This window comes from Geotrypetes seraphini, chromosome 1, assembly GCF_902459505.1.
Source record: "Geotrypetes seraphini chromosome 1, aGeoSer1.1, whole genome shotgun sequence".
Lineage (NCBI taxonomy): Eukaryota > Metazoa > Chordata > Amphibia > Gymnophiona > Dermophiidae > Geotrypetes > Geotrypetes seraphini.
In genome coordinates, this window is record NC_047084.1 from 348,932,993 (window position 1) to 348,959,866 (window position 26,874).

Sequence of the window (26,874 nt, forward strand, 5' to 3'; positions counted from 1 at the left end):
TGCTGGGCAAGATGGACCTCGGGCCTGACCCAGCAGAGGCATTGCTTATGTTCTTAAATCCTCTAAACATTCAAAGAAAGGTTCGCAGGAATCTGCTTCCACTATGAAGGATGGGTTTTCACCTGATTTTATTAATATGCTGTATCAGGCTTACTTGGATAAGAAGTCTCTGCCTGTCACTCTTCCGCAGGTGTCCTTATTGGCCGTAGAGACCCCTCCTCCTCCTCTGGATCAGGGCCTTTTCTCTTGCCTCCCCTCTGGAGTTTTGGCAGGCAACTGTGCCCGATGTTGCACCAGATACTCTTATCATGCCTCTGCTTATGCATGGGGACACCACGGTTCATAGACAACGGCGCGAAAGACAAAGGCGCGCCCAGACAATTGAGCGCAGCGTGGAGGTGCACGCCGCTCAAAATTACTGTTTTTAGGGGCTCCGACGGGGGGTTTTGTTGGGGAACCCCCCCCCCCCCCCACTTTACTTAATAGACATCGCGCTGGCGTTATGGGGGGTTTGGGGGGTTGTAACCCCCCACATTTTACTGTAAACTTTACTTTTTCCCTAAAAACAGGGAAAAAGTGAAGTTTTCAGTAAAATGTGGGGGGTTACAACTCCCCAAACCCCCCACAACGCCCCCACAACGCGGCACGATGTCTATTAAGTAAAGTGGGGGGGTCCCCCCCCCCCACATACCCCCTTCGGAGCCCTAAAAACATTAATTTTGAGTGGTGCGCGCCTCCACGCTGCGGTCAATTGTCTGGGCGCGCCTTTGTCCTGGCGCGCTTTTGACCTGACACCGGGCACCACGGCTGGTGCAGATGTGGCAGATCTTAGGATCTGGATTCAAATGGAGCCCCAGATCTGGGGGAGGAACCTGCACATCTGGTGGATTTGATTTCTGAATCTCTCCAGGAATTGAAGCTGTAGTCTGAGCAGCCTGTCACTGTGAAATGTTCCCTCATGAGTGACCAGAGATCGCAATCTGCCTCTCTTCCTGATCATCCTGACCTAGTTTGGATTCTTACAGATATTTGGGAGGCGCCAGAGGGTCCCATCAAATAAGCCCACATCATGTCTCGGTTTTATCCCATGGCGGATGCTTTTAACAAGCAATTTGCATCCCAGAAGGTGGATTAATCGGTGGCACAGCTCACCAAGTACACTTCTCTTGCCAGTGATGGGGGGGGGGGGGGGTTCTGAAGGATGTCCAGGACCTGCATGTGGATTTCATCATTAAGTGATTGATTTGGCGGCCTCAGGAATAAATGCCCTTCATGGCCAGGGCATGCCATTCCAAACTTTGCCATGATCCTGACACACTGGTGCTTCATGACCTGGATTTCCTAGTCTCACATGTGGATTATATGGCTTATGCCCTCTAGGACATTTTGAAAGTCTTAAGCTTTCTGCCTGTTCTGTTTTAGCTCGCAGGATGCTGTGGATCCTGCAGTGGTCTGGTGATTCGTCCTCTAAAGCGACCTTGAGCTGGTTGTCCTTTGAGGGACAGCTTCTAGCCAGTGTGCAGGATCGCAAATTTAAGTCGTTGCCTGTGAATAGATCCTGCCCTTCCAGGGGTTTGAGGTGCTCTAATTTTCATCCCTTCAGGCGTTCTCGTCTGTATTCAGCAACCCCTGCTGGCCAGCAGCCCTCCATCTGTCAGACTGCGGTTTGGTGGCTCTCGGCTCCAGCCATCCATGGGGAGTTGTCCAGAGGTTCTTGAAAAGAAGCAATTCTGACGCCACCCTGATGCCTCCCCTCCCATGTATTGAGGGAGGTTGTCAGCCTTTCTGGCCGAATGGCAGGCTATTACCTGCAACCATTGAGTCTTGGAGTTTCTCTGGGATGGCTACAAACTGAAGTTTCTCTGTCCCCTGACCGAGTATTTTCTGGATTCACCAGTGGGCCACCCGAGAAGGCGGCTCTGGTACAAGCCACAGTCCACAAATTACTAGATATTGAGGCTACAGAGACCATCCCAGAGCCTGAGTATTGTTCTAGGAGATACTCGATATACTTCATAGTTCCAAAGAAAGGCTCCAAAAGTTGGAGACTGATTCTGGACCTCAATGCAGTGCTGGAAGTGTCCCGCTTCCGCCTGAAGATGGTATGCTCGGTGATACACCTCCGTCAGATCCAGAGAGACTAGGAACTCCCCTGGAGCCACCGAGGTTATCTCCACATTTTTCTGGACCACCAGAAGTATCTGAGGTTCCATGTCTTGAAGCAACATTTCTAGTTTGCAGCGATGCCTTTTGGTTTGGGGAATGTTGCAGGCAGAAGAGCAACAATTCATTCCATGTCAGCAGAGCACTCCATATATAGGCACACTGGCTCCAGGAACCTAATAACTGATGATAAATGCCAGACCCGAAAGGTGGGGGCTAGCTGATGTACTGTTGTACCATACCCTGTTCCCGTGTGAAGAATGGAACGTTCGAGGAGAAGAAGAAAGTTCATGAAGACATTCCTTTCATGAGCCCCCCAGAGAAGGATAGAGGTGTGGACTAGGGGAGGGTTAGATAGACAGAAGATTTGCACCTATAGAGGTGTACATGGACAGAGCTAGGGGAGGGTCTTGCAGGACAAAGAAACTTGTGTATATAACTCAGTTTTTCGGTAAGGTGTGGTCAGAGATTCTAATATACATATAGAACTTGCTGGCAATCTGTTTGTATCTCTCTCTCTCCCTTGTGTGGCCATACTTATTGCTCTGATTGGCTAATATACTTTTTAATACATATTTTCTAATGATTCTGACTGATCTATTCCTGATTTTTTTTTTCCTAATAAACCGAGTGATTCATTTTGGCTATACACTGAGTGTCAGTTTGGTCATTCCCTTAGAGGGAACCCCACCGAAGAGCTAAGCAGCGACTTTTCACTATCCTTTCAGATGTATTTGAAAATGCTTCAGGATCATCCTCGGGGCCCCAACTTGGTGAGGGTGAGTCCTTTAGCCCATTCCCCTATGGTCAGACTTTGAGTCTCCACACCCTGTCCTGGATCAGTATCTGCATGTGCTACCTTTTGGAGGGCACCTTCCACCAGGTGATGTAGCTCTTGGGCTTGTACTTCCAGTAGTTTCATTAAGGGCTGTTGTCTCTGCCACTGTTTTTCCACAGCTTGAGCAAAGTGTCTCTCCTTGTCTTTGTGCTGTCCCTGCAGCTGCTCAGCCAATCACTTCAGACCAAACTGATGCCATGTTCTGTGGAAGAGAACAGACAACACCCAAGTGTGGTTTTCTTAAGACCTCCACCCCTCAAGCAGCCTTCTCAGCCCAGGGGCCTGTTAATCTGATCTACTGGAAATATTTCTTCCTCGAGGGGACACAATCTATATATTTTTGAGACTTTCTTGATTTCATTACTGCTACCAATTGTGATAATGTTTGCCACCTACCTGAGTGTAGGCCAAATCCTCATGGTCGCTCTGGTCACTCTGATCACCTTGATAGTCTGGTCATTCACTGCCTGTCTGAAAGTGTAGGCAGAGTACTCTGGTCCCTCTTGGAATCTCTGGTAGAGAATGACACGGGAACAAATTTTTCCTCGTCCCTGCAGGAACTAATTTTCCCATCCTGGCAAGTTCTTTTCCTGTCCTTGTTCCTGCCGCATTCCTGCAAGCTGTGTCCTCATCTGCACAAGCCTCAAACAGTTTAAAATCATAATTGTTTGAGGCATGTGCAGTTAAGGCAGCGTTTAAAGGAATGGGACAGGGACAGTGACAAAACTTGCAGGGTCAGGGGGAAAATTTGTCCCCGTGTCATTCTCTACTCTCCCGGTCACTCTTGCCACATTAGGATAGGTTGGTTTACTGAGGGTTAACTACAAAGCCAGAATTCATCCCCTCAAGGGTCACCAGGGAGCTCCTGATAAGCTCCTTTCTTCATGGAAAGAGTTCAGAAATTCTTTTGGAAGCCCTCTTAAATGGTCAAGGTGAGTCCAAAAATCATCATCCTAATACCTTAGACTGTACGCCGAATCCTCAGTCACTCTGGCCGCTCCAATCACCTTTGACTCTGAACGTTGCTTTTTTCTGAGCTTTGAGAGGAGCCATCTTTGTCAGCATCACTGAGTGATTTGTGTGGCTAACTTATATTGCTACCTGTGGTAAGCACCTGCTGCAGGTTGACTGCACTGTTCTTTTCCATTGTTATGCAGGATATATTGGTAATCTTTTGTTGTCTTTATTTTTTTTTTCTCCTGACTTTTCCAGGTCTGTTCCTGATACAGAAGTTATTCCCAATTTCCCTCAAAACAGCATCAGCAATCCACCTGACATGTCATGCTGGAATCCGTTTGGAGAGGACAATTTTTCCAAGCTAACTGAAGAGGAGCTGCTTGACAGGGAGTTTGACCTTCTAAGAACAAGTAAGGAGCACTTGAAGGCTTATTTCGCTTCACAATAGATGAGGGCTCTGTAGTTGCCGCCATCTGCGCCAAAGACTGAGTTAGGGCCACATGTTTATGTATAAAAAAATTTCTTAACGTTGAAAGGCAAAGTTTAGATACCAGTTTCTCAACTTTATTCTCATTATTGAAAAATGCTATGTGCAATGAGCTTCTACTATGCCACAGCTGCTGCAATTAAAGCTAAGATTGTGGTAAAAATAGCTATGCTACTTTTAATTGTAAAATCTGTTTTTCTGTGAATGCTAAGATTTCAGCATAAAGTCATCTTAAAATAACTGAGATTAAGTCTTACATGCTTGCATTGATGTCTTCAGTTCTATTTTCTTGCACATGAGAATTTTGGACTTGGTGGACCATGGGTGCTCATTGAAAATTCTTGAAAGAACAGTTGGCCAGTTATATTCATGTTTTGTAATGTCCTTTTGATGAGTAGCTACATGTAAGGGCTACTTTCTTGTTCATTGACATGACAATAGTCCAATAAACATCTTTTCTCTTCATGTCAGAAATCTGAATGTTTTTTGTACTTTGAATTATTTTGTCTCTTCCTCTCCAATAACTTTACTTTCCCTTAACAAGCCCATGCTTTCTGACCAACCAATGTGTGTAAATGTTTTTTTCTTCTTAATAAAACAAGCCATTGACATACTAGAATAGTGGTTCTTAATATTTTTCATCAAAAGATAACCTGATGAACAGTGCTCACATGACACCACATAACGTGAGCACTTTAGTGTCATCCTCCCCCCCTAAACTGGGTATAGAGCAGAATTAAAACATTTATCCATAAAACAAGGCAGACTCACCTCCCACTCCCCCCAAAAAAGAGAAGAAACCCATCTCTGTAATGACAACATAAAGTTGTCCACTACCACAAACAGTGTGAAATACAAAAACTTTTTTTTTTTTTTTTTAGACGTGCATACCAAACCTGCCATAATGTAGCAGCACTACATTATGGCCTAAAGCTCAAAGATCAGTAACCTTACCAAAAGCAGCACTGTGCCACTAATGTGTGTCCTTTTGAGAGAAAACAAGTAAGACTGCTACAGATTCCTACACATTAGTATAATAACTCACCTTGGTCACACACACATTCCTTAACCAAATATGAAATAATTGATCACAAATTAGAGACAATAATTCTAATAACATGTACTGCAAAACTGATGAACTAAAAACATTTTTCCTGCACTAAGCAAATTGCAAAGAGAGTTCAGGAATGTGCTTTGTTTCTAAAATATTATGTCTTTCATGTAGTTAGTCCCTATCCATTTCTCCATTGACACTTCCCCTCCAGCTATCTCTTCACATCTTCCAAATATTTTCATACACTTATCTCTTCCCAGCATCATATTACCCCCACTTCCATGGTCCCCAGTTCTTTCCTCTTTTCACCCCTTCCCCACTACCCTAACCCTTCCACCTCTCCCAAGTCATTGGGCTCCCAACACCCTTGCTGCCTGTTCCCCACCTAGCAGACCCGCAGTGCCCTCATTCTCACCCCTCCCTACCCACCAACATGCTGACCTCAATATTTATCAATTAATATTTCATTTGGATAATTCTAGAATAATTATTGCTCCTCTGTGATAAAGATCCCAGAGTAATGACTGCTACCCTGAGATAATAAATGAGGTTTTGATTAGTACCCTATGGTCAGTGACTAGTATCCTGGGTAATTAACCTAGGATATTGCTTAATACTCCAAGGTAATGACCATTATTCAGGGATAATTATGGTATATTGTATAATTACCTGAAGATAATGGTTATTGTCAAGTAATTTTCCTCAGATCAATATTGATCATTATACAGTGGTAGGGTGAATTTTCAACATGATTAATATCATGAGGTTATGAATGATCAGTACTCTGGGGTAATTATCCAAGGATGTTTAGTGCCCTAGGTTACTTGCCTCAGAATTATGGTTTTAAAACTGGGATAACTGTTTTCCAAGGACATTTAGGGTTATAAGTTTTTACAGATGAATGTCATTTAACGGCCACAACACTGGGAAAAGCTGTCTAGAAGATTTTAGTGACTCGCTCTGCATGTGTATCACTTTCCTTCTATATTGTCATGTAGAGTCACTTCATCTTTAGCATAGAAAGCTTGTGTTTCTGAGAAGCCACATTCTCTTCATATGTGTTTTTTGTTGCAGGATGAGCCTTCATCTCTTTAGTGCTCTTAGGATTTTAGCCATTTCTGTAAGGGCTTTTTTTTTTTCTACATTGGTTTTCAGCCACCCTTTTTGGTGCTTGGTGAATCGGTGGGATATTTTAGTTAAGAATTGTTTGAGTTGGCTGCAACAATTTTTTCATCGCTGTGATCCAGAATAAAATTTCTAGTGTTTTTTGAAAATAAAAATCCAAGCTCTGTGACAAAACTATATCTGGTGTAGATACATATAATTTGTGCTTGTTGTGCCAGGGAGTGATCATCAACCCTTTAGTTTTAATGAGCCTTTAGATTATAAAGGGAAGTATTTATGGTTTTGAAGAACGAAGAGAGAGAGGCTTTTTAGTTCCGAGTCTGATACAACATCCGCATTTGAGATGTTGATCTAAAGAGCTTCACAGGCCACACCTAATACATCAACATAGAAGAGTCATTTACCTGTGTTCCCTCCTCCCTCCTAAACATCAAGCACCAATAAAGGCTATTGGAATGGGATATTGACATGCAAAAGCCTGAAGGAGGAGAATTCAGCTTCAACACAGGCTACCAATGTCATTTATCAAGGAGCAAGAGAAAAAAAAAAAGCATCGGCATTGGTCTTTGCAGGACATGCTGTTGAGCTTTTAAGATACTGGCAGCTTACACATCTTCCAAATGTCCCTAGAGGGAGAACTGCTCATCCCTCTCAATGTTAGAAGGCAGGGACAGCCTCTGAGGATCTGGGAGCAGGCCATTGATATTCCTCAAGTTGCTTAAGATTATTTGGCCTTTGTGCCCTTTTTGACCTTGGCATCAGCAGTCCTTAAAGAGGAACTGGTTCAGAAGATGTATGGGAGGCTTGCTGGATGCAGTGCTTCAGCTTTGGTATCAATTTTTTTTCTCCAATATTTATTAACTACACAATCCAAAAGTACTTGGCAGTGTACAAATCGCCCACAAAATTAAATTAAAACAAATAAAACAACATACAATCAAATAGACATTAAATGAATTAATAAATATAATCCAAACTGACCCATTAAATATTGTATCCTGCTTTTTATTGTATCCTACTTTTTACTGAACTTGATTTCCAGTTGCCTGTTAAAATAGAAAGGCTTTTAGGGCTCTCTTAAATTCCATAGAGTTTTGCAGTACACACAAATTATATGGCAATCTATTTCAGTTGTGAGCCTGCAACTTAAAAATATATACATTTATTAATGGATTTACAAGATGGTATTTCCAGTAGGTTCTGATTAGATGTTCTTCAAGAGCTCATGCAGCTGATTCTCAAGATTCATGCTTAGTCTGATGATGTTTTGATTATTGTGCTTTAGAGTCTCTCAGCTGCACCAGTATTAATTTGAGTGCATAAGGAGAGGAAGCTTCCTTGATGCACTGATCTATAGGTCTAGACATATATAATCTAGAACAGGGGTGTCAAACTCAGGCCTGCATGGTAATTAAATTTGACCCATGAAAAAAATACTCTTTTCCTCCCTCCATCTCATTATCCACCATCTCTCTCCCGGCTTCCCAGTCTCACCTTCAAAGCAGCCTGCAAAGGTTCGCCGGTCAGCTGTAGCAATCCTAGCAGGCTGCTGTAGCCTCCGCAGCACGTTCCCTCTGCTGCGGTCCCATATGTCAGAGGGAAGCTGATCGCAGGAGAGGTTAGTGAATCGGGTCGGAGGGAAATCGACTCGCAAACTGATTGATACATGATCGGTTTGCTTAGTGAATCTATCCCTTACTCTGGTAAGCTCTTTTCCAGTAGATAGGTGAGACATTCTAGACTCCCCGCCCTGGCTTTTCTGTGCCTGTTTACAGTTTGTCTGTTTATGCTTCTCCAAGCTGCTTCTTGGAGGTCTCTCAACCCTTGAGGGCTGGAAGAATTTATTTCTATGTTCATTTTCTTGGGGAATTGTGCTTCGCTCCTTTGGAGTCTGTGTTGGGGGGTTAATGGTACTGCTTCGTTACTTTCAGCAGAACACTTTGTTTAGCCTGTTATTACAGGTGCCTCTACTTCACATAGAAGGGTGCCTCTCAGTGCTTAGGTACTAACTGTAGAGGGTGCTAAACTGATCAATGAAGTACTACAGAGGCAGAGTGAAAAATCTGGAGTGGATTCCTTCTGCAGAGCATGTGAGTATTGGGAAATAATCCTATTGTCTTCTAGAATGTCTCACCTATCTACTGGAAAAGAGCTTACCAGGGTAAGTACATAATCTCTTCATAGAGTCCTTCAGGATAAATCTAGAGAGCTTGGGTACCGATAGGACAAAAGAAAACACATGGTGAGTTTGACCTTACTTTTAAAACAGCACCTGCAGTGGCTTTTGGAGCTGTCAAGCTATTCATAGTTGTGAGCTTCAGACCTTATTACAATGTGCAGGAAAAGATTGCTAATGTACCATAACATGCTGAGGGGAAAATCTCTTTGGCAATAAATAAGGTGCTTAAAAATGGTACTTTCTCATAATGGAGCACAGCAGAAACACCAGACCCTTTGCCAAGGCTACTTCTGTTCTACTCTCCTCTTCCTGGAAGTTTGAAGCAGAGGTATGAAGAGAATTTGATTCTGTCAGAGGTATTGCTAACCACCCTCTTGATTCTGTCAGACTTAACAGGGATAGAAGAGGGGCCAGAAATCTCGACTAAAATCTGGGAGAGGGTTTTAGCAGGCTACAGGAGAACAAAACTAGGATTCTAGTATTCTGCACTTCCAGTACCACTGGGTTCTACAGATCTTGTTAGTTACAAGCTGTCTGTTCAATATACCACTGGATTGCCCATAAAAGTATCTTTGCCAGACTCTCTGCATCAGGAAATACTTATGTAGCTTTCTGCCTTAGAGACCAGTGCAGTCAAACCCATTTTTCAAAAGGAGAGGGGGAGGGATTTATTCCAAAGATTCCCTGGTCACAAAGAAAACAGGAAGATTCTGTCCCCTCCTAAGTACAGTGGTGCCTCACACAACGAACTTAATCCGTTCCAGGAGCAAGTTTGTTATGTGAAACGTTCGTTGTGTGAAACGCGTTTTCCCATAAGAATACATGTAAAACAAAATAATTCGTTCTGCAGCCCTGTTTTCCCATAAGAATACATGTAAAAGAAAATAATTCGTTCTGCAGCCCTACATTTCCCTCCCTCCACCTCACCTTATATGCAGAGTTTGCCAGCTTTCTTTTTCACCCAGCCGCACGCTTTCAAAAAGCTGTGCACGCGCAGCTGCTGAAGTTGATCAATGTTCTCTTCTCCTGCAACTTCCGGTTTCCGGTTGCGTCAGAGGAGAAGATTGAACAACAGAGCATGCGCGCATGTGCTGCTCTTTGAAAGTGTGTGGCTGGCCGAAAAAGAAAGCCGGAAAACTCGGCATCTAAGGTAAGGTGGAGGGAGATGATGGAACACTGCATTCAGACAGGAGGGTGCTGCTGTTCCCGGCTTCGGCGAGAGTAGTTCCGCCCCCCCCCCCGGGCCCCTCGGGCGACTTCGTTGTGTGAAACGAAGTTCGTTATAGGGAGCAAGACAAAAAGTTCGTTATGCGCAGCGTTCGCTGTACGAGGCGTCCGTTATGCGAGGCACCACTGTATAAGGTTTTAGAAAAGCTCAAGATGGATTTCTTGGGTATTTTGATCTCCTTTCTTCAAGGGGAAGACTAATTATGTTCTGTGGATCTAAAGGAAACATACAGTCCACTCTCATTATTTACAGTAGTAGTGTTTGTGAAAATGTTTGCAAACCGTGAAATTGCGAATAACGAAATGCTGAGTCTATGGGAAAATAGAGGTTAGGTTCCAGCAGTATACCTTTTGCCTCAAAAGTATGGAAAGTGAACAGTAGATCCTATTGGGAGAATAAGGTTAGGTTCTTGCATGAGATAGCACTTGAAGTACCATTTTACCACCCTCCCTCCTACTAGTGTTCTTTGCTGTTGCCACTGCCATCAGCCCCCTGCCCGAACCATGAAACTTTCCCCACCATCAGCGCACTTCCCCACCTCAACAAGAAAAGGCAGCATTCCCCCTCCCTCCCTGAACAGACACCACCAACCTCCCTCCTGGACCCAGAGGAAGGACTCCTAGGCCTACCTTGTTTCCCTGGTGGGCTAGTGGCATTTTGGGGCAAGAGCGATTCCTACTTGCTCCTTCCCATGCTCTTTCAACAATGGAATTGCTCCTGCCCTAAAGCACCTCTAGCCTACCAGGGAAACAAGATAGGCCTAGGGTCCTTCCTCAGTGTGCAGGAGGGGGGGTGGTGGTGTCCGTGGCGGGAAGGGGAACACAGCCTTGTGGCTTGGGGTCCTTTCTCTGAGTATGGGAAGTGGGTTGATGGGTGCTTGGAGAGGGAGGGGTAGCGCTGACTTTTCTCATCGGGATGGGGGCACACAAGTCCATGAATACGTGAACACAGTGGCACGAATGGAGAGTTTTGGTTGCAATTGATGCAGCCCCGGAGACACTCATTCACGTAGTGCGAACGCGTGGATAACGAGAATGGACTGTACAATATAGAGATATTTTCAGTGACTGGGGGTGGAGCTTAGATCTGTAATAAGGAATCACCATTATCAGTATTACATTTGTTTAATTTTATTTACTAAAAAAATTATACTTTGCAAATTACAGAGTTCTCTGTGAATTCCAAAGTACCATTTTCAATAATATAGGCACAAGCCAACAAGCAATGAAGCAATGTCATGAAAAACAAATTCCATTCTAAGATTTATTTATTAATGCAGGTTTTTATATATTGCCCACATGAACAATATTTATTACAGAACTCACTGATGACCTTCCAGAGAGCAGTGAAGACCCTCCTCTTCAACTAAAAATCCAGCTGCAAATCAATCCCTCTGACCCTTCTCCTACCAACCACCACTAATTGCTGTCTCTTAGATCCAATTCTCTGTTCTCCCCCCCTCCCAGGAATTGCCTGCTCTTCCAAGCATGGGCTTAAAATACTACAGTGCCAACTTTTCTAACCAATGTAGTCCCCTTAATACCCCCCTCCTAGTTGTCCTCAAATCACTGTTCTCCTAAACTTGTGCTTAAGTTGCTGTATTCTCATTTCTACTGTCCGATGTAATCCACTGTGAATGTTGGCTTGTAACTCGTTCTGAGCTACTGTTAGGATGGAGTAGAAATTGAATTATGAGATATTAAAAAACATACACAACTATAATTGCTGCCTTAATGCTCCAGTTTCCTGGTCTGTAGTACATTCAAACCTGAATTTTTGCCACCTTATAAAAGCATTCTCTAAATAAGAAGGATTTTCCCCCCCAAAAGTACAAAATAACTTGCTCTTTCATTGCTTGTTGGAAGGGCATTTCAGAGTTGTGGACTAGTTAATGGAACATGCCCTATTCTAAAATCTCATTCTTTCTTCAAGTTGTATTGATGGAATAACTTGACATTTAGTCTAGAATAACAAGAGGTAGAGACATGTAGATAATGTAAGTTTCCTAAATATTGCAAGCATCATATTTTACTCAAGCTATGATTGGAAATCAATGTAATCTCATGAAACCTGGAAATTGTGCTCCCAAAGTTTTGTACCTATTTGAGCTGCCACATTTTGTATCAATTGAATAGTATTCAGAGTGGAAACTGTCCCACAAAAGGAGCATTGCTGTAATCAACTTGAGCAAGAACTAACTGGTGCAGAACAAAAATTCCCAGTAAGCTGTCAGCCTAAGTAACCTACGTATTTAAAAAGGTTGCTTTAATATCACCACTGATATGGGACTTAGAGAGTCTCTGAAGCTAGCATCAAATATACCAATGTAGAAATATAAATAAGTATATTATCCACAGTCATTGTGAGTGGAGGCAGCTAAAAATGTAACATTACTTTGCAAGATCCTGCATCAGAATTTTGGCTAAATTTAAATGTAAGCTATTTGCCTTCAACCACTGTATAACTGATCTGATGGAATCAGCTATCATGTATGGTAAAATGATTTTTATTGGAGCAGGTAAAACACAGGTACCAAGATTCATCCTAACAAGCAGTGCTCCAGTAATAGTTTAACATTCCCCCCTCCCTCGGGAGCCCGGGTTCCCGATGATTAACATAAAATAGCAACTCAAATAAGAACAACAGAGTGTTGATCAGCAATTCAAAACACGACTGTGGGCCACTGGAGTCATAGTATTCCAGAATCGCTCCCAAACAGCTGTGAAGCGCTCCCCCCGCAAAGTGGAGAGATCAGGCACTTCTCTGTGCTCCCAAGCTAGCAGGAGAATCATCTGAGAATGCCACATGGGAACGTTTGGAGCTTCAGTGTCCAGTCATTTAAGAAAGATACATTTTAAGGCACATAGGATGGACCATCGAAGAAATGCACTCAAGCCTGCTGGTCTTGGATGATAAGATGGAGAAAGTCCAAAGAGCAGGCAAGGCAATGGTCGAATATGCACAGCCCAGAGAGCCCAATTAAAGTAAAGAGTCCCTGCCAAAAGGCTTGTACAGCCGGGCAGGACCACAGCATATGGCCCAATGTAGCAGTCAGGTGTCGGCTATCATGTATAAGATAGCACGAAGATCATAAAAGCATACTTGTGGTGTGCAGTGCCCACTTTGGAAAGGACATCATAGAGGAGACTTGGCACCCGCACAATATGTATCCAAAAATTATCTAGTTGCATTAACTGTGCATCTGTGTAAACTTGGACTACATGTGTTTGGATGGTTGAAAGCCCATTTCATGAAAGGGCTCAAAGATCAATATGAGTACACATGACAGTTCAGGTGCAGAAGTCACTAGGATTTGTGCCATTTAAATAACCCTGACAGGAATTCATAAGGGCTATACTTAGACACAACTCAGATGAAAGCCTTTCTCTCACAGGAAAGGTTCATTATCCTGGTTTCTATGGTCCAGTAGATTGCAATGAGTTCTGGTTTTTATGGTCCAGGAGATTGCAATGAGTTAGCAGATGACATGAGACATGTTGAAATTAGCAGTACACATAAGAGTGGAAACCAGTAAGCAAGTTGCTATAATGGACTTTCAGAAGGCATTTGACAAAGTCCCTTGTTAAGAGACTCCTTAGGAATGCTCTTGTGTATTTCAAACTAGTTAAGACACAAACAGTAGGATTAAATGATCAGTTAAGTACATAGAAAAGGGTCAGTAGTGGAAGGCTCCAAGGATCTGTAAGGAGATATGCACTGCTTAACACATCTATAATAATAAAATGCTAAGCGCACATGCGCACTCCTACCTGCGTGATCCGTATGTCCGTGGCAGGCAGGAGTGTACATGTGCGCTACTGGCAGATAAATTGTAAAGTGCGGACCTCCCTGCTCTCCAGCTCCTCCAGGCATCGAGCGGCAGTCCATCCAGTCCACCGAAGCGGCTCTTCTGTCTGCCCTCCTCTTCAAAAAAGCCTACTGAGGAGAGTGGTCGGCAGTAGCGAACCTCTCAGGCCACTGTGCACCTCAGTAGCACGTTCCCTCTGACGTACAGGATCGCGTCAGAGGGAACGTGCTACCAAGGTGCATAGCGCCTGCAAGGTTCGCTACAGCCAGCCGCGATCCTCGGTAGGCTTTTGGAGGGCAGACACGAACGGCCAGGAAGCCAAATGCTGGACAGGGGGAGCAGGTAAGGGGTTCTGCTGGACAGGGGGGAGATAACAGGAAGGGAGGCCTGCTGGACAGGGGGAGCAGGGAAGAGGTGCTGTTAGACAGGGGGGGTGAAAGTAAAAGGAAGGAAGAAGGCCTATTGCTGGACGGGGGGAATAGGGAAGAGATGCTGCTAGACATGGGGGGAGATAAAAGGAAGGGAGAAGGCCTACTGTTGGACAGGGGGAGCAGGGAAGAGGTGCTGTTAGATGGGGGGAGGTAAAAGGAAGGGAAAAGGCCTGCTGGACAGGGGGAACAGGAAAGAGGTGTTGCTGGATAGGGGGGAGGTAAAAGGAAGGGAGAAGGCCTACTGCTGGACAGGGGGAGCAGGGAAGAGGTGCTGCTACACAGGGGGTAAAAGGAAGGGAGAAGGGTGCTGCTAGACAGGGGGAGCAAGGAAGGGGTGCTGCTGGACATGGGAGGTAAAAGGAAGGGAGAAGGGCTACTGCTGAACGGGGAGCAGGAAAGGGGTGGTGGTGGACAGCTGAGGAAAGAGAGAGACAGAAAGAGACAGACAGAAAGCGACCAAGCAGAGAGAAAGAAAGAAACACACACACACACATCTATTCTAGCACCCGTTAATGTAACGGGTTAAATACTAGTTCATAAATAATATTGACATAAAATTATTCATACTTAAAATGGCAGAGAATTCTGAGGATTTATAGTAGGATCCTGTGGAACTAGGAAACTGGGCATCTGTATGTTGGGAAAGGTATATATAAACCACCCAGAAACTTGACAAAATATAGTTCATTCACATAAACAATGAGAAAAAAAATTAAATACATGTTGTCAGACCAATGACCAAAGTCACTTCTCCTAATCTTTATATATGAGTTAAGTACAAATAAAATATATTGGTTAAAGAAACTTATCTCAGACAAATTTTTATTCCACATTTCTGTTTCAGAGACATAGGATTCTGTATGAAAGCTGTTGTCCTATAGTCATGAACTTTGCAGAAGGGGTGTCACTCAAATCTCTCAACTCCTCCCCTTCACCAGAGGAGAATAGCTCCCTCTTCAGTTTTTCCTTCTGCAAGTGAAATGAGAAGGTGTGTTCTGATCTGATCTACTCTGCTTTCTTATTATTATTTTAGGATATTTTGGGCCATCTGTCTTTTTCCTGTGTGGCTTTAGTGTTCATAGGTCCCCTTTTTGGGCTTATTCCGTCAAGGAAAGAATGTAGTCCCATGAGGATAGGCTTCTGCTTACAGGCCAATCTCTGAGTATCTGCAGAGCCAGTTTGCTTTGTGGTTCAAGGTCTAGGGGGCCATTCCCCTAGGAGCTTGCTCGCCTGCTGATTTATCAGAGGCTTGAGCGCAGGCTGTGGGGCTCCTGTGTAACAACCCTCTAGGTATCAGGGAGGTGGCTGCATATAATCTCTCCCTCCCCCTACCCCTTTGCACTGTGTGGATTTACGGGGGTGGGAATCTGTGGTCAGGGTCCCTTTGACCAGCAGCCAGAAGATTTCCAGTAGTGGATTCGTTGCCAACAGTTTGAGGCAGATATCCTTTCCCTGCAGGCAGGCTGCTGCAAGCTGACAGGCACCAGAAGTCACAGTGAGTACTCCCATTATTCCCTATGGTGAAAATCGGAGAGGAGGGGGGGTCTGAAAAAGGTAAATCGGAGGGTTTCTGGGTTTAGAGTTACATTCCCCCACCAAAATCCTTTCTCAATTATTTTTCAGGAAAGCTGTCATGGGCCATTTTTGTGTGATTTTACTGATGGTGGCTATCTTGGATTTTTATCAATTTTTTTTCAAAGGCTTTTTCTGCCTCAAAACCCCTTGTTTTGCTCAGGGATCACTTGCAGTGAATTCCCCAGGCCATCTGCCCCTGTTTCATGCTTCTTTTTGTACATCTTTGACACCAGACGAGTGGCTGTGTTCTACGGAGCAGGAGGAGGAAGGGGCGGGAGCTTCAGGCTCAGCCTCCGTAGAGTCCTCCAGGGTGGGAGAACCCCAAATGCCCAGTCTTCAGGGAAGAGATCCTGTTCAGAAGCCGTATACAATGAGGGTATGAAACACAAGTGTGTGGAGGAGGCAGAGATCCTACCACCCCAGTTAAGAGGTCCTGCAGGGGTCCTCTAGGCCTTCTGTTCAGGAGTTTTCAGACTTTGTCAGTCTCTTATGGAAATCCTATTTGATGGGCCTGGGGAATGCTGTACTGCCTGCGAGCACACGGGCCCCAATACAGGGAGAGTTATGTTCCCGGCAGGCTTCCCTGCCTCAGAACAGGTTGGCTCCCAGCGGTAGTGACCATTCAGAGCAGGACTGAGAGGACTAGGAGTCCCTTTCCATGCCTTTATTATGTCAAGGATCCACAGCATCCTTAGATGATTTAGGGTTCCTGTTGGGAACTAGAGGTCAGGAGGCTGTGGCTACTATTGACACACACAATCTCAGTGTGCCATATTTTCAAGACCACAACTGTTTCATTTGTCATTTTGGACACTGAGTTGAAATTAGACCCTCAGTAATCCTCCACTTTCCAGTGTTGTGTTATATGCAGCACACAAATACAGACTACATTTTTTCCGACACATCTGGATATCACCTCGTTAGTCACTAACCAATGAAGATTCCCTAAAGTTTGCAAAAGCTAAGTCCAGGTTTTATCCTATGGCTCTGGACTTCCAGCAGTTGTTTTCTCAGCCAAAGGTAGATTTTGCAGTAGCTCAAGTGACTAAGCATACTTCCCTTCCTAGGGAGGGGAGGGGTGGTGTTGATGGATGCTCTGGATCACAAGGTGGGATATGCTCCTTAAAAGACAGTTTGGAGCACTACCTTTAGGTAGCGAAGCAGCAACGACATTCTCCTTCATGGCGCGAGCATAGTTCAGAGCTGGAGGACGTCTGTCCCTACATGATTATAGAAGAAGTGGATTTGTGGCTGATGCTCTTTATGACATCATCAAAGTCATGAGCAAGGTATCAGCATACACTGTTTCGGCCCGTCGGATACTCTGAATTAGGCAATGGGCGGGCAATTTAGCCTCCAAGGCTACTTTAAGAAGATTGCCTAAAATGGGAAGTTGCTTTGTGACAAAGGTTTGGATGACCTTATGACCGGTGTGGTGGATTGTTGTCCCAAATTTCTACCTGACAGCAGATTCTGATGTTCCACAGGGGGCAGCAGAGACAGTTTTTGTTCCTCTCTGAGATCTCGCTAGTTCTCTTCCAGTTCCTCTTCCCAGAGACCCTTCCAAGGGTCCAGCAGAGATTTGGCCCACTGGGCTGCCTGGTGGCTCAGCCACCAAAAAGCAGTATTGACTCCAGGTCGACTGCCATGCCTCCTATCATTGGAGGGAAACTGTCGGCTTTCTGCAGGGAATGGTAACAGATCTTATCAGACTGCTGGGTCCTGCACATTATTCAGGAGGGGCATAAGATCGAGTTTTCTCGCTCCCCTCTAGATCTGTTTCTCAACTCACCAGCCAGATGGCCAGAAAAGGAGGCCAAGGTCTAAGCCAGGGCTGCCTAATTCCAGTCCTCGAGATCTCTACAGGTAGACCAGGTTTTCAGGATATCCACAATGAATATGCACATGAGAGATTTGCCTGCACTACCTTCTTGGTATGCAAATCTCTCATGCATATTCATTGTTAATATCCTGAAAACCTGGCCTGCCTGTAGATCTCGAGGACCAGAATTGGCAGCCCTGGTCTAAGCCGACAGTGCGTCTCTTAGGCATCCATGCCATAGAACCAGTTCCCGAAGAAGATTGGGCTCTGGAAGATAACTCCATATACGTCATAGTGCCCAAAAAAGGCGCAGAAGATTGGAGGCATATCCTGGACCTAAAGTCCATAAATGAGGCACTGAGGGTTCCATGCTTCCGTATGGAGATGGTACACTGAGTTATTGCAGCGTTGACCCCAGGGGAATTCCTAGCCTCCTTGGTTTTAATGGAGGCATATATTCACATTCCCATTTGAGATTCCATGTTCTCCAGATGCACTTCCAGTTTGTGGCACCACCTTTTGGATTGCCCATGGCTCTGCACACCTTCACCAAGGTGATGGTGGTGATAGTGACTCACCTTCGTAGGATGGGCACAGGTGCATCCATACCTGGACGATTGCTAATCAGAGTCCCCTCAAGACAGGAAGGCGAACATGCAGTGTAGCAGGTGATGGATCTCCAGGGGCTCAATTGGATAGTTATCTTCAGGAAGAGTCTGCTACAGTTGACTCAGTTCTTGGAATATCAGGGAGTCCAATTTGACACAGCAAAATGTCTTGTCTTCTTTCCTGAGTCATGCAACAGAAACTCAGGCAGCAGATCACAGATCTTGGCATTACCAAGCCCCATGACCTGGCATTACCTTCAGGTGCTGGGCTCGATGGCAGCCTTTCTGAATGTTGCTCCCTGGGCGAGAGCACATTTACGTCCTCTTCAGGATTCTCTTCTCTCCAGGTAGTACCCACAAAGACATTCTCTTCAGATGCAGCTCCTCTGGTCATGGGAGGCATGACACAGCTTATGTTGATGGCTCCAGGGGGATGCCTTATTGAAGGGCATACCCCTCAGAATCACCTCATGGCTGACACAACCAATGCCAGCTTGAACAACTGGGGGGGTGGGGCTACTGCTGTGGTCTCCCTCTCTAGGGCAAGTGGACCTTATCGTAAAGCAAGTGGTTCATAAATCATCTGGAGCAGAGAACCTTTTGTTTGGCACTGAAAGCATTGGAGACTCTCCTGACAGGAAAGGCAATCAGGGCTGGGGATCAAAGAAGGTGTCGGAAGCGGACACCTGAGAGGAGGCTCCGCGATCGAGCCGTGACAACTTTGCTGAACAGCCTGACGGCATGGGGAGGAGAAAGGGAGCGACCCGCATTGTCCCTCCGGCAGTGCCAGTAACCCAGCAGCGGTTGCAGCAGGCGACGATTATGGAGGCTTTCTCCTGTGCAGGCGAGTCTGCATTATCTACTTTGGGGGAACTCTGGTTTCTTCGGGAGATCCTGTGCATGTGGAGAGGGCGTCTCTGAGCCCTGAGCAGCGGATGATACCACTACAACCCTGAAGTATTCCGGTAGAAGCGTCGTTTCTTAGAATGGAATCTTCACTGTCTGGTTTAGGAGGGAGCCCAGCTCGAGTCCTGTTGGAAGCGGGTGAGCAGGGAGAGGACCAACTGCCCCACACCGGGTTTGAGGTGAGAGGTGCTTCGGGAGGGACCAGCATTCAGTTTGGAGCGTTGGAGAAACCCGCAAAAATTGACATGGAGGCACTATGGCAAGCTATATCTGTTATGGATGCTAATCTTAAACTATCTTTTTCTACTTTAAGTACAAGCTACAGGACAGTATTTTCCAAAGTTGAGCAACAGGGTGTAAGAAAAATGAAAGAAAAATTAGAGAAATAAGAAACAAAACTCTCTGAAATGAAACAAGTAGAATTTGGACTATTAAAAGAAAGGACTTATATGGTTAGAAAAATAGAAAGTTTTGAAAATCAGCTGAGGAAGAACAATTTGAGACTTTAAAATTTTTCTAAATCTCCGGTGATCTCTCCTATAGAGGGTTAGAAAATATTTTTATCCCAGGACAAGCAGGCAGCATATTCTTAATGTATGGGTGACGTCACCGACGGAGCCCCTGTACGGACACTTTTAACTAGAAAGTTCTAGTTGACCGCACCGCGCATGCGCGGGTGCCTTCCCGCTCGACGGAGGAAAGCGTGGTCCCCAGTTTCTTCGTTTCCGCGGAGCAAAGAAGACGCATGTGCTTTCAACGGCTGTTGAAATATTCTACTTTGCCTTCCCGCTCGCGTAATTTTCTTCCTTTTTTGCTTTTTTCCCTTCGGGTTTCTTTTTCGTCTAAAAAAAAAAAAAATTCTTTAATTTGTCTTTTCCTTTATTTTTCTGGCCGGCCCCGGTGGGGCCTCTTGCCAACATACAGGCCTCCGGGTTTGATTTTGCGGAGGCCGTGTTTCCATTCATGCCCCCTCAGCCGGGTTTTAAGAAGTGCCAGCGGTGTGCACGCCCGATCTCTCTCACTGACCCGCACAACTGGTGCTTACAATGCCTGGGTCCAGAGCATCGGGCTGACACCTGCACCCGGTGTGCTACTCTAAAAAAAACGTACGTTAAAGAATAGGCAGATCCAGCAGAACATCCTTTTTGGCACCGGATCTGCCATGGAGTCTGCCACACCATCGACGGCGCCGCTAAAGTCGGCACCGACTACCTCCACACCGCCTGATCCTTCCTCGGGGTCGATGGCGTCAGGTAAGCCGGCTAAGAAGCCTTCCACTTCCCTTGAGCGCCCTCCTGCCACGGCGGCGACACCGATCCTCCCGGCATCCAGCTGACCCCGTAAACGCTCCGCCCCGATTTCGGTGAGTGCCTCGTCATCGGCCTCCTCATCGCCGGGGCGTAGAGCAGCACCTATGGTACCGAAAAAGAAAAAAGCGGTACCGGTGCCTCCTCTGGACGACCGCATTGCGGCCATACTCCAAACTCAATTACAGGAGCAGCTACAGCAACAACTACAACACCTGTTGCCAACAATATTGGCCCCACTCCTTCCGGTACCGGACCGGCCCAAGCCTCGCACTATACCACCGGAGTCGACTCCATCGGTACCATTAAACACGTCCATGCCGGTGCTCGCGGCGGAACCCATCCACCCTCTCGTGCAACTACACTCTGATGCCGATCCTCTCCGACATCAGGACCGTCGCCAAGCCCCCCGAGACCGAGACCGGCACCGCTCTTCTTCCCCCGGTACCGTCTCCATGCATTCTGGCAAATCTCTCTCTAAGACTCGCCACGCAGAACCATCCACACCACCGTCCCGTCCTATACACACCGACGTCAGGGACCCAGACCTCTGGGAAGAATCCCAACCCGGTACCGATGATGAGGCTTCTTCAACCGACGAGGAGCCCTCCACAATCGATACCGGTTCCAAGCCTTAACAATCCTTCGGGAAATGTCAGAGGCTCTCTCTATCCCATTAGAATCTGACTCTAAGAAGTCACAGGCTTTTTTAGATGCCCTAGACTTCGAGCAACCCCCCAAAGAATTTCTAAAGTTACCCGTCCACGACATCTTACGGGAAACTTTCTACAAGAATTGGGAGAACCCTCTCTCGGTACCGGGGGCCCCTAGAAAACTGGATAGTCTCTACAGGGTCATCCCTATCCCGGGGTTTGATAAACCCCAACTACCCCATAAATCTCTTCTTGTCGAATCCACCTTGAAGAAAACCCAGGGATCCAGTATTTATGCTTCTACCCCTCCTGGCAGAGAGGGCAAAACGATGGATAAATTTGGCAAGCGCCTTTATCAAAATTCAGTGCTTGCAAACAGAGCCAATAATTACACCTTTCACTTCTCCTTCTACATGAAGCATCTGGTTCAACAACTCTCTTCATTACAAAAGTATCTTCCGAAACGTAAGGTCCCTCTTTTCCAACAACACATTTCCAGTCTGCTCCAACTCCGCAAATTCATGGTGCGCTCTATTTATGATTCTTTCGAGCTCACTTCTCGAGCTTCGGCCATGGCGGTTGCCATGAGACGTCTGGCCTGGCTGAGAGTTTCCGACCTCGACGTTAACCACCAAGACCGCCTGGCTAACGCACCTTGTCTTGGTGATGAACTTTTCGGAGAGTCCCTAGACTCCACCACCCAGAAACTCTCTGCCCACGAGACCAGGTGGGATACTCTCATCAAACCGAAGAAAAAGACTCCGCCTGCTCGCCCCTATAGACAGCAGTCTTCATACCAACGCAGATTCTCAGCCAGACCTCTTCATCCACCTCCGCAACAACCTCGCCGACCTTGTCAACAACAGCAAACTCGGGCTCGCTCCCAATCTCATCAACTTGCCAAGCCTCTCCCTCAGTCAAAACCTTCTCAGCCCTTTTGACTCCTTTCTCCAGGGCATAGCCAGTCTCACCAGCGTTACCTCTTCCTCAACCTATCGGAGGACGCCTGCAACTTTTTCTCAGCCGTTGGGAGGTCATCACATCAGACCAGTGGGTCCTTACCATCATTCGCCACGGCTACTCTCTCAACTTCCAGACTCTTCCACCAGACAATCCTCCCGTAGAGTCTGCTTCTCACTCCTCTCAAACCCTCCTCCTTCTCAAGGAGGTTCAATCCCTCCTTCTTCTCAATGCCATCGAAGAAGTCCCCCAAGACCAAAGGGGTCAGGGATTCTACTCCCGCTACTTCCTGGTACCCAAGAAGACAGGAGACCTACGTCCCATCCTCGATCTCAGGGACCTCAACAAGTGTCTGGTCAAGGAAAAGTTCAGAATGCTCTCCCTTGCCACGCTTTACTCTCTTCTCTCTCAACATGACTGGCTATGTTCCCTAGACCTCAAGGAGGCCTACACTCACATTCCAATCAATCCGACTTCACGTCTCTACCTCCGGTTTCAGATACAGCACCATCACTACCAGTACAAAGTGCTACCCTTTGGCCTCGCATCATCGCCCAGGATGTTCACCAAGTGCCTTATTGTGGTGGCGGCCTTCCTCAGGTCTCACAACCTCCAGGTGTTCCCCTACTTGGACGATTGGTTGGTGAAAGCACCTACGTCTCCGCTTGTGCTACAAGCCACTCAACACACCATCTCTTTCCTCCATCTTCTGGGGTTCGAGATCAACTACCCCAAGTCGCATCTGCTTCCCACACAGCGACTTCAGTTCATTGGAGCTGTTCTCGACACCACTCTGATGAGGGTGTTCCTCCCCTCCGACCGTCAACAGACCCTGCTTCATCTTTGCCGCCAGGTGCTCCTTCATCACTCCATCCCTGCTCGGCAGATGATGGTCCTCCTGGGCCACATGGCTTCCACGGTCCATGTGCTCCCTCTGGCACGACTCCACCTCAGAACACCTCAGTGGACTCTAGCCAACCAATGGTCTCAGACCACGGACCTTCTTTCTCATCCCATCTGTGTGACATCGTCTCTTCAGCACTCTCTTCAATGGTGGTTGAACTCCTCCAATCTTTCCAGGGGTCTGCTTTTTCATCTACCCCCTCACTCCATGGTCATTACCACCGATGCCTCCCCCTACGCATGGGGAGCCCACCTGGGAGAACTTCGCACACAGGGTCTCTGGACCCCTCAGGAGCGTCAACATCATATCAACTTCCTGGAACTCAGGGCCATGTTCTATGCACTCAAAGCTTTCCAACACCTTCTCTACCCTCAGGTTCTTCTCCTGTGCACAGACAACCAAGTCGCCATGTATTACATAAACAAGCAAGGCGGCACCGGTTCTCCCCTCCTCTGTCAGGAGGCCATCCGCATCTGGACCTGGGCCACGGGCCGCAATCTCTTCCTCAAGGCTGTCTACATCCAGGGCGAACAGAACTCCCTGGCCGACAATCTCAGCCGCATCCTTCAACCTCACGAGTGGACTCTGGATCCGACCACACTCCACTCCATCTTCGATCGGTGGGGCACTCCTCAGGTGGACCTCTTTGCAGCTCCTCACAACCATCAACTGCCCCTTTTCTGTTCAAGACTCTACTCTCCTCATCGTCTGACCCCGGATGCATTCCTGCTCAACTGGACGGGTCGGTTTCTCTATGCCTTCCCTCCACTTCCTCTGATATTGCGGACGTTGTTCAAACTCCGCAGAGACAATGCCACCATGATTCTCATCGCTCCTCGGTGGCCTCGCCAACACTGGTTCTCTCTCCTGCTCCAGCTCAGCTCCAGGGAGCCCATTCCTCTTCCTGTGTTTCCTACTCTACTTACACAGCAGCATCAGTCTCTACTACATCCCAATCTGTCTTCGCTCCACCTGACAGCTTGGTTTCTCTCGGGCTGACCTCTCCAGAAAATTTGTCTCAGCCTGTCCGTCATGTTTTGAATGCCTCCAGAAAACCAGCCACCCTCCAGTGCTACCACCAGAAGTGGACCCGGTTCTCCTCTTGGTGTCTACTGCATCACCACAATCCCACCTCTTTGGTGGTGGAGACTATACTTGACTATTTGCTCTCTTTATCTGACGCTGGCCTCAAGTCCACCTCAATCAGAGTGCACCTCAGTGCCATCAATGCGTTTCATGAGCCAGTACTCGGAAAACCTCTCACGGCTCATCCCCTGGTTTCCCGGTTCATGAGAGGCCTCTTCAATGTCAAACCACCTCTGAAGCCTCCTCCAGTCGTCTGGGACCTGAATGTGGTTCTGTCCGCCCTCATGAAACCTCCGTTTGAGCCTCTTGCCTCGACTTCCCTCAAATTTCTTACCTGGAAGGTGCTTTTCCTCATTGCCATCACCTCTGCCAGGAGGGTTAGTGAGCTGCATGCACTGGTTGCCGACCCACCTTTCACTGTTTTTCACCATGACAAGGTGGTTCTGCGCACCCATCCTAAGTTCCTTCCCAAGGTGGTCTCGGATTTTCACCTCAACCAGTCCATTGTTTTGCCTGTCTTTTTTCCCAAACCCCACTCTCATCCTGGGGAACAGGCGCTGCATACGCTGGACTGTAAGCGTGCCCTTGCTTACTATCTTGATCGCACCAGGGCTCACCGCGCATCCCCTCAGCTCTTTCTATCTTTCGACCCTAACCGTTTAGGTCGCCCTGTCTCTAAACGGACGCTTTCTAACTGGCTTGCTGCCTGCATTGCCTTCTGTTATGCTCGGGCCGGTCTCTCACTGGAAGGTGCTGTCACGGCCCACAGAGTCAGAGCTATGGCTGCTTCTGTGGCTTTCCTCCATTCCATGCCCATCGAGGAAATCTGCAAGGCTGCCACTTGGTCCTCAGTTCACACGATCACTACTCACTACTGTCTGGATGCCTTCTCCAGACAGGATGGACTCTTCGGCCAATCTGTGTTACAAAATTTATTTTCCTAATGGCCAACCATCCCTCCTCCCCCTCTGTTAGCTTGGAGGTCACCCATACGTTAAGAATATGCTGCCTGCTTGTCCTGGGATAAAGCACAGTTACTTACCGTAACAGGTGTTATCCAGGGACAGCAGGCAGATATTCTTAGGACCCGCCCTCCTCCCCGGGTTGGCTTCTTAGCTGGCTTATCTTAACTGGGGACCACTCTCTCCTCCGTCGAGCGGGAAGGCACCCGCGCATGCGCGGTGCGGTCAACTAGAACTTTCTAGTTAAAAATATCCGTACCGGGGCTCCGTTGGTGACGTCACCCATACGTTAAGAATATCTGCCTGCTGTCCCTGGATAACACCTGTTACGGTAAGTAACTGTGCTTTAAGGAAGTTTTGTGTATTCCACCTGAAAATTTATCTCCTATAGTTAGTTAATTACCTACAATTTAAAAGTTCTGGGGAGGCTTCTACCCCTAAGGAGATTCAAGGAGATAAGGGGGTGGGGGGATCTCGATCTGACAACCTTCCTAGAGAGCTCATTAGAGGTAGTAACTGAAAGGAGAACCCTGTTAGTTACATTAGCTTTGGAAAGTGACAGTGTCTGTATTTTCATCATTTAAATGATCAGTTCTTTGGGGCCAAAATTCGTATATTTCCAGATATGACTCAAAAGTCCCAGAAACGGAGAAAGGAGTTCTTGGCATTAAGGCCAAGATTCCTTGCCCTAGGTGGAACTTTTTTGTTAAAATTTCTGGTGAAATGTTTGGTTACCTATCAAACTAAGAATTTCTTATTTTTTGAACCCAAACAGCTGTTAGAGTTTATTGAAACAAGAGAAGGAGGAGCATCCGTAGCATCCAATGTATAACTTGCTGGTTGATTCATGCCTTTCTGTAACATGTTTCTACCATGTCGACGCAGATGCATCACAGTGGAGAATGCCCTGCCAATTAAGTATAGAGTTCATTTGATATATGGCTTCATGGGTGATGCAGGTTGTTTATAAATCACATTGCCTTTTCAGGCATTCATGCTTCGACGCCTGTGGCACCTTCGATACCACTTGATGTTACATGGTCATGGTGCCTCTTCTTCATTAATGAACAGCGTTGCAGATCTCAACAGCATCGAGTCCCTTTATGCAGACCGAACAACGATGCTATTGTTTTCCACCCTTGCAGGTTTCTATCCTTCATGGTATGCATCCTCATCGAGGTCATCCATTCTGAGACAACCTGCTGCACCGATGGTACAGGCTGTTGAGCCATCGGTGCCGGTGCATGCTTTCAGGGAGAAACTCAATGAGTTCTTCCAAGGTGGGGTTTAAAAAAAACAACCAACAAAGTGACTCCCTCAGTACCAGCCCAGCCTAAGCATACTACTACGAGGTCTCACGGTACCGTTTTCAGCTATCCATTGGAGCATCAAGCTACTTTTCATGGATCTTCTGCGAGGCATCGTTGCTCTCCTTCTTGAAGACATTCTACCTCCAAACTTTGATCTTTACATCGACGTACTAATTCAGCTCATCGTTTTACATCGAGGCATCAATCCACAACTTCAAAGCACGATGCCAAGATACCTCATCGTGTTGATCTGCTTCAAAGTGAACAGCTATTCTGCAAGAGTCTGTCTGTATCCAGAGGACACTGACACTCCCGATCCAACTCTTACTGCATTGAGCATTATGAAAACATCATTGTCTGTCTGCACTTCAAATGTCTGACTGCTCATCTTTTGTTTCCTGATGTATGAATGGTCTGCACTCGTTTATGCAGAGACTAGTGGGGTAATCTAACATGGGTGTAGAGCCTGTCAAGTTAGATTCCTTACCATGTTTTGAGACAATACAAAACC

At 46.5% G+C, this 26,874-nt stretch overlaps 1 protein-coding gene across 5 annotated transcripts in view; it reads left to right on the top strand.

Moving 5' to 3' along the window:
• BMP2K (BMP2 inducible kinase) overlaps positions 1–26,874 on the top strand; it is a 284,761-nt gene that overhangs the window by 207,227 nt on the left and 50,660 nt on the right. For all 5 annotated transcript variants that reach the window (XM_033963569.1, XM_033963540.1, XM_033963550.1 and 2 more), the window contains exon 14: positions 4,214–4,368. In XM_033963569.1, the coding sequence (XP_033819460.1) occupies positions 4,214–4,368 (155 nt within the window). The remainder of the gene's footprint in view (positions 1–4,213; positions 4,369–26,874) is intronic.